Source organism: Ctenopharyngodon idella, chromosome 2 (genome assembly GCF_019924925.1).
Source record: "Ctenopharyngodon idella isolate HZGC_01 chromosome 2, HZGC01, whole genome shotgun sequence".
NCBI classification, from domain to species: Eukaryota; Metazoa; Chordata; class Actinopteri; order Cypriniformes; family Xenocyprididae; genus Ctenopharyngodon; species Ctenopharyngodon idella.
The window spans coordinates 18,754,765-18,763,243 of record NC_067221.1 but is presented as its reverse complement, the minus strand read 5'-3'; the positions used below and the strand labels follow the sequence as shown (position 1 = coordinate 18,763,243).

Below are 8,479 nucleotides of genomic sequence, written 5' to 3'. Positions count from 1 at the left end.
CCGTTCTTCATTTGAGCTTGTGTAATGTCTTGCGTACTTGCTACGCAGTGACTTTTGGCCTACAGAGTAGTATCATTTTGTCACACAGCACAATTAAGAGCAAACTGATTTACGACAGCAAGTTTCACCTTGACGTAAGCAAGTGGTACAGTAAGCTGAACCTGAGCAATTCATTTCAGCTGAAAAAGGAATCTGATGAATAGATGCAGTGGTCACGCCAACTAAAGCAGGACAAAAGAAAGGCTTGGATGGCTTTTGTCGGTCTGTAACAGGGAGTCACGAAGGCCACCGAGTCCAGCGTGACCCCGCTGATCTCAACTGGTGTTGTTAGGTCAATTCTACTAGTCCACTCCGCTTTTCCAGAAACCTCCAACAGAGTAACCCGCATGACTACCATGTTGTGTTCAAAAATACTTTTATTGCAACACAAAATTCATTTCATGTTTGAATATAATAGTATAAAAAGTTTTACATAAATACTTCTTTAAATTAATATAATAGAAATAACTTAAAGACCACAAAAGAACAATTAACTTATGTACAAAAAATAAAAAATTCGTACAGGATACTGTAAATGCATAGTTTTCCTCTCAGTGGTTTAGAAGCAAGTTCCTTTTAAAATATGTATTCCAACATTAATAAACAAGTACTGATGATATGCTATTTAAAAACTGATGGCAAAGATAAAAAGAATAGGCCAGCCTCTCTGAAAAAATATTGCTTCATTTGTTTCCTCTGAGAAATCTTTCATCCTGTAATTAACTGAAGTGCTTTATGACACTTCACCAATAAACAATCTCACAAGATACTCAGGTGCTCACTTCCATTCACAATTAGCTTCATGTGACGTCCTCAAAAAGTCCCACAAACAAAGCCAAAAAGCGCTGAATCATCTCAGATTGCAAATGGGTGCTCCTCCTCCAGTTTATTCTGAAGGTCAGTCCCCAGTTCCACCGGTCTGGACAATCAGTCCTTTTTGTGACCACCTTTTTTAGCTTTTATCTTTTTTACTAGATATTTTTATGCATGTTTTCTCCTCTTGGTTTTAGCTGTCCTCATCGTTCTGGAAGGTTGATAATGGGCACCCATTGATCCATACACCGACTCTCTCTGCAGAAGCGGTTCACTTTTCCCAGAGCTGGGTTTTTCCATGTGGATGCATGTGGAACCTGTGAACATCAGAAGAAGAGATGGGATTACATTCTGTTTGTATTAGCTAGAACATTTCCTGCTGTGTAACTTCTAAGCGTTGTCCTTTCCAGTTCATGATTTCAAATTTTTTAGTGAAAATATCAACTTTATATCTGCCACAGCCATCCTGCTCTCTGCATTTCAGTATTGGCCATTAATAAGTCTCAGCTCTTGACTACGCAAAACATAAATCTTGAGTATAAATCAAAGTGTAGTCAAGTTTCAATAGATAATTCAAATGACCAGTGGTTTTGGGAGTATGCAAATCTTACTGAATGCTTCCTATGGAGTGCACAAAGTCTAATAAAAGGAAATAAAAGAATGATAAATACTGAGGCACCTGTTCATTTGATTCCAATGGAGCAAAATAAAATGCAAATAGCAACCTGGAACATTAAGTCAAGAAACTCCTATTTGCATGTGAATGAGTACAGAGCAGGATGTTCATGTGGACGTCATGCAGTGGCAGTTACACCTGGACATGTCTTGACAAGTTACTAAAATTGTAGTGCAATGGATTGTTGACACTTACAGTGACCAGAATGCAGTGCAAATCCATCTGCTCGCTCCCGTGCATGCCCGCGCCCCCGAGGATGTGCGCGAGGCGGTGAGTGTTGTTCACGCGCAGGATGTTGATGTCGTTCTCACAGCAGAAAGCCTGAATGAGAGTGAAGTGTATCTGAAGCGCCACATCCTTCGTATCATCGTCGTCAGTTGCCAAGATGCACAACACCACGTTATCAGGATCCCTGAACAGAAGAGTTGAGATTTTAGTTATTTATACTAAATTAAAGCACCCGTTGCAATGACTTTGAAAACCAGTAACATTCAAAAAGCCTCTAAACTTACACATTGAGTGACTTTGCAGCCTCGTAGACCCCAACTGTAATGCATCCCTGCGGTAATGCGGAGCGCAGGACCTCCTCCAGAGCTTTAATCACAGAATCCATCCTGTAAAATGACAGTTTGGATAAATTATTAAGTAACGCGACTTTAATAAAGTCTAGAACATTGAACATGTGCGCATGGCAACAGCTCGTGCACCGTTTACAGACTGCGACGGTTGAAAACTAATAATTTCGAAAAATGTGCTAGTTTAATAGTGTGGGTGATTAACTTGCCGACATTTGTCATATTTAAACAGGTAAAATATAAGTAAAATTAATTTAGCAAAACTTCAAAGATGTATAAAGTTCAGTTTCATAATGGAAACACCACGAGCGAAGGGTCTCGTGAGACTCGAGTCTCGTGAGCTGAGCTCGTGCCACTGACAGTTCACCCGGTAACTTATGTGTTTGAGATATCTTTAACATGTTCCACAATAAAAATAAATATACATTATATAAGACGAATCAGCATTTTCATTTACCATATTTAATATTTATTTATTCGTAGCCTACATTACTCAATTATTGGTAAAATTACTATAATAATGTTATATGCCTAAAATGCCAAATAAATGCATATTGTCAATTTTACCTTTCAATAGAGTAATCTCCGTTAAGTTCCTCAAAAGTCATGTTGCACGTAAAATCCAGCACGGAGTTGAATAACTTTCCTTTTAAAATCCACAAGAGTTCTCGTACGTCTTCTTTCTTTGGCTGTCACCGGTTAAATCAGACGTTGTGTGGCGTTACATTGGACTTAATTTCCCTGAGAGCTGTAATGAGAGCAGTATAATCCTTATTGGACACATGCAAATCAAGATGAGCAAAATCCATTTTGATTGGCTATTGCGTCTGCACTAACAAAACTTAGCTACTCTCATTCGTCCGTCTTAGATGTCAGGGCGTGGCCAGTCACTGTTGGTGACGTTGTTTTTAACCTTGTTGGAAAACTTTGCAGTGACATGTCAGGGCAAAGGAAGGTAATCAGGGAATGTACCCAACAGATATTCGAACACAATAAATAATAATGATGTAACATGTAAAATAAATAATACAATAAATAACACAAGTTTCCAAATAAATAATGCAATTTTACATAAATTCATAAACACTTTCTCTTCTTCATGCGTCTTTTAAAAAGAGCATTTGAAAACTGCTGCACAAGCCTTATAACATGCAGGACACTAAAATTATATTAGTGGATCATAAGTATGGGCATTTCTAAACTTTTCAGTAGGTATAGTCCATCACCTGTGAAGAGAGGGCACCAGCTCCTGCTAGGACTACAGATGACGCAACATCTGGATCAACATGCACATTCCCAAATTTCTATATATCCTAATTATTGTTAATATGTAATTCATTATTTCCAGGAGCTCATTGCTTCTACCTTCAATTAAACTGCTAACAGTGATTGTAAATTAAATTGCCTAAATTATTGCATTGCTAACTGCATTCTCTAAATTGTAATGTTGACATGCATTCTCTGTAAAGCTGCTTTGAAACGATATGTATCGTGAAAAGCGTTATACAAATAAATGTGAATTAAAATGTATAGTTAGAAACAGTTTTGATAATGTGAGGCAATGGCATACAGCACTACGCTGTTTTCTGTGCTACAAGCCTTCTAACTCATCTGGTGTGATCTCTAACCCAACAGTGACACCTTGAGGACAAATCAAATCATGGTTCCAATTTTTACTTTACTTACTTTTGTGCTTTCATTTAAGATAATACAATACTACAACCTTACCAACGTCTCACCATTTTTTTCTGATTTGAAAAGACTATCCTGATGTTATTTCTTTTGTACAGGACTATCAAGTAGGCTACATAAAACTGTGAAGCACAATAAGGTGAAATGTGTCGGTAGGCCACGTGACTCCAGAAGCGCGCGCAGACTCCGACAGGAGTGGATTTTCTGAGGTGAGGAAAAATTTGATGAAAAATTATATCAATGACTTCTGAAATGTTATGAAGTTAACAAAAGAGTTATATTAACATATCCGTAAACTAGAAGGTACGTCAGAGGAAAAGAAATATACGCCAACAGCGTTAGTAATATTTCCTAGCCTTTGCTGAGCTGGTAGCTAATGATATAACTTTACAATACATATAGAACAGTTAACACTTAATATTTTTCTCCTATGTTTACTTCGAATTGAAAAATAAGTCGTACTGGGTCAAATGTGGTTTTTAGGACAGGCTATATATTGTGTTTGATGTTTTAAATTGAATTAGTTGCTTATAAATTGATTTGAGATATTTAAGTAAGCTAATTGAATCTAGTGGAGTTGTGTCTGCAATTTTACAATTTTACATCAGATGGCGCCAAAACCTAACCAAATGAATAGAAAACGATTGCGATGTGTCAAAAATGGATGCTGGAAAGAAAATGACCCATAAAGGTCTTTATCATGCATGTATGACAAACAACCTGAATTAATTTAATTCAGGTTGCCCAACATTATTAATAAACATTGATATAACATAAGACATGACATCCCATGACGCCCCTCAAGACACTATTCCAGTTGTAGTAGAAAGCAAGCTACAGTAAATCAAGGGATGCAAAATACCAAACTCCATCCGCCCTCTTTTGAATTAGGTGTGTCTAAACATTAAATGCACCACTAAATAATGATTCATTAATAAATAAATAGAGTAAAATGCAAAATAAAAAATTTAAACAACCAAAAAAATAAACAAAGAATTATAAAACTACTAATAATTAATTTGTGCAGTGTACTAGGCATGATATGTTATATTTAGATAATAGACCTAATATTTAGATATGATCTTAGAATAAAATCTAAAAAGATTATATAGCCATTTAAAGATGAATCTTATTTAGAATGCATATTATATTTACATGTTAAATATTTACATGACTGCTCTAATTACAATCACATATCAGAAATGAAATCAAATGTATAGTAGGGGCATTGCTGATATGATTTGGTAACACTTTACAATTAGGGTTAATTAGTTTAGTTAACATGAACTAATAATGAACTGCACTTCTAGAGCATTAATTAATCTTAGTTAATATTAATTTCAACATTTAGTAATACATTATTAAAATCAATTGTTCTATTTTTTTAACATTAGTTAATGCACCGTGAACTAACATGAACAAACAATTGGATTTTTTATTAACTAACATTAACAAAGATTAATAAATACTGTAACAAATGTCTTGCTCATTGTTAGTTCATGTTAGTTAATACATTAACTAATGTTAACAAATGAGACCTTATTGTAAAATTATTTTATGTAGTCATTCACTGTCACTTTAGTTTGCAGGTTGTTGCTCCAGTTTTGACTGATTATAGTTCATATTTCAGTTTCAGTCTTTTAGATGTTAAAACACCTTTAGATTCACCTAAATTTGACTCAAAGCATCTTCATGATAACAAACAACTGTAATAAGTTTTAATAAGTTTAATAATTTATCTAAGACTGTGACTACCCCCTTTTCTTTCTTCATCATTGAAGAAAGAATTAAAATGATAAAACAAAAGAATATAATGACATTTTTTGAAATAACCTGTGTTATAGTTTGATAAAGGAAAAGATATTTTAGTTTTCCTTTTCATTATTAATACACCATTTATTGTATTACGCCATTTATTTAGAGACAGAGTTTGGTTACAGAGAAAAACTGATGTTATTTTAACCGTTTCTCTTTGTTTAAAAAATATAGTGAACAGACGTGTCAGCTCAAGTTTAAACTTACTCAGGTGTTCATAATGATGTGTTTTACAATCTGTTGTCACCATGATAAATAGGGAGGTAGATGGAGCTCGAGTGAAGGTTGCGATGAATCCTTGTCAGATGTACAGGAGGTGACAGACAAAACTGATACCCCACTGATAGAAACGACAAAAACAACTAGCCAACTGCTGAGTATGATACTGCATGAGGCTGATAAATGTGGCCACTGAATAATGCCATCAAAGATTTGTCTTTGTAATGGTCTGATTGCTCAACTAATTCACCTGTGCTGCACTCTTTAATATAGAGACAGTCATATTTCCTCTAAGATTAGTATAGACACAGGCTGACACACTGCTCTGCTCAAGGTATTTGGCCAGCATAATTCATTCATAATGCCACAATGCACCCCATCTATCATTTTATTTCCTTTCCCCTGCCAGTTGTGTCCCTCTCCAATTCACTTCCAGGCTCCTGGCTCTTTATTGAGGGGGGTGGGCCGGGCTGAAGGTGCGTGTGTGTGTGTGGGCATGTGTGCTTGTTTTGGTAGCAGTGGCAGAGTTGTTGGACAAGGTTGGGAGGTCAGCACTGTTTTGCCTGCTGATGTATTAGCTGCATATGCAAGCGATAAATTACCAAGCGAAGGGAGTCAATTATCCATCCCTTGAAGAAACAGGGTCTTGGTGCTCCAGTGGCCTTAGGGCCCTTTTTCCAATTGAGAGGACGATGCCTGGCAGTGTAGAAAAAGGGGAACTCGTGGAGAAGAGGAGGAGCAGGATGAAGATTAAACTGGGAAATGATGTGTGTCATTATCACCACTTTGCATTTTTTTTAAACGTTCATTACGAAGCGACTCCTGAAAACGGGAGAATTGTGATTGGCACGTGTGAAATCGGCAACAATCACTTGTGAAATGGCATCCGTTCTCCTCTTATCAGGTGTACGGTCTTCTCAAACTGCTTAACACATCAGAAGCTGTTCCCAGTTTGACTACTGCACCTATTAGGTCAATCAGTATATCAGAACTGACACACGTGGGCCCAAGTCCCATGCCGCTGCGCTTTGTCATTTTCCACCGCCATTGATTTCTAAGAGCTTTTTTTTTTTCTTTTCTTTTCTGGAAAAAAAGGGAGGGTGGGGGATGTCCCGTAACAGTGTGACACTACTTTGAGCGCCTGCCAGAGCAAGTGGCCCCAGCGCTGACTGACATGGGTGACACTTAGGGAAATGAGGTCATTAGCTGGAATTACAGAGGGTTTTGATAGCTCAGTAATGGGTTTTAATGATAGAATTTAACATACAGCGCCACTAGGGACAGACAGCAAAAACAGGCAGACAGGTCATTTAATAAAGAGAGGGAGAGAGACCTCACTCTGTGGAGCGTGCCTGAGAACGGGGACTGTGTGTGTGTGTGCTGAGGTGGGAGTCTAAAAATAAAATATGCTTTTGCACTAAGCTCTGAATCAGAAAACTCTGGGAAACAGGAGTTTCTGAAAAAGGCAACTGGCCTATTTCATTCATCCATCATCTTCAATGTTTAAAGACACATCTCCAAAAAACATAATTTGTAAGTGTGTTTTTAATTTTTATTCTTTATGTAGGATCATGTGGGCATGCGTTTTCACCACTAGAAGTGCGTATGACTTGTGTATTGTTAGTTTTAGACCAGTGATTAATTTCTCTTGCTCCTTAAAACAAGCCGTATTTACATATCATTTGCATAAAAATACTGTTTTAATGATGCTTATATTGTCACAAAGTGGAGTCATATTTAAATGTGGTATCACAGCCAAACCACCTGTAATAAACGCAATGCCTTTTAAATCTTATCAATTTAACTTTTAATCATAAAAAGGATGCAGGAATACTTTTTTTTTTATACCTGTTCAGCAAGGATGCATTAAAAGAATCAAAAGTAACAGAAATGTATGATGTTACAAAAGATTTCTATGTCAAATAAATGCTGCTCTTTCGAACTTGGGGAAAATGTGGTTTTCACAAATATTTTGAGCAGTTTTCAACTCTGGTAATAATAAGAAATGTTTCTTTGAGCAGCAAATCAGCATATTAGAATGATTTCTGAAGGATCATGTGACACTGAAGACTGGAGTAATGATGAAAATTCAGTGTTGCCAAAATTACATATTAACTACTGACCCCAAACTTTTGAAGAGTTGTGGATATTTATTTTTAATATAAATAAATACAGCCGTGGCCAAAAGCAGTGACATAAATTTTGTGTTTTGCAAAGTTTGCTGATTTAGTATTTGTAGATTTTTTTTTTTTCACATTTCTATGGTATACTGGAAAACAAATGTTAAGCATTTCATAAATTTTCAAAAGGCTTTTATTGGCAAAAACATTCAATATCAGGGTTTTTTCCTGCAATATTTTGGTAGCTGCCAAAATGAATCTTTGTCCTGCCAAAGATTTATTTGATCATTTATGATAATTTATTTGATAATGTGACGATACCGTTCTGCAGTACCAGTACCCGCTGACTGCTTTAAAGAGCTTTTAAGTCTTCTTGGCAAGTTCGTTTTTATGAGTTAGGAAGTTTTGTTTATGACATCAGATACCTTCTCTTTATTAACTACACAAAAATACAGCAAGTATATTTTAAACTCTACTTCTAGAAAATGAATGTGCATTAGGTGTGTTTTGCTTTTTTCCATTTTTAGTAA

General features: G+C 36.1%; 1 protein-coding gene across 1 annotated transcript; it reads right to left on the bottom strand.

Moving 5' to 3' along the window:
* Positions 1 to 398: 398 nt before the first annotated feature.
* gadd45aa (growth arrest and DNA-damage-inducible, alpha, a) lies at positions 399 to 2,894 on the bottom strand. The gene is made up of 4 exons (XM_051864675.1): positions 2,671 to 2,894; positions 2,041 to 2,142; positions 1,724 to 1,940; positions 399 to 1,169 (listed from the first exon to the last, which is right to left on the bottom strand). Exons 1-4 carry the CDS (start codon positions 2,709 to 2,711, stop codon positions 1,056 to 1,058), a joined length of 474 nt encoding a protein of 157 aa, XP_051720635.1. The 5' UTR covers positions 2,712 to 2,894; the 3' UTR covers positions 399 to 1,055.
* Positions 2,895 to 8,479: the final 5,585 nt, after the last annotated feature.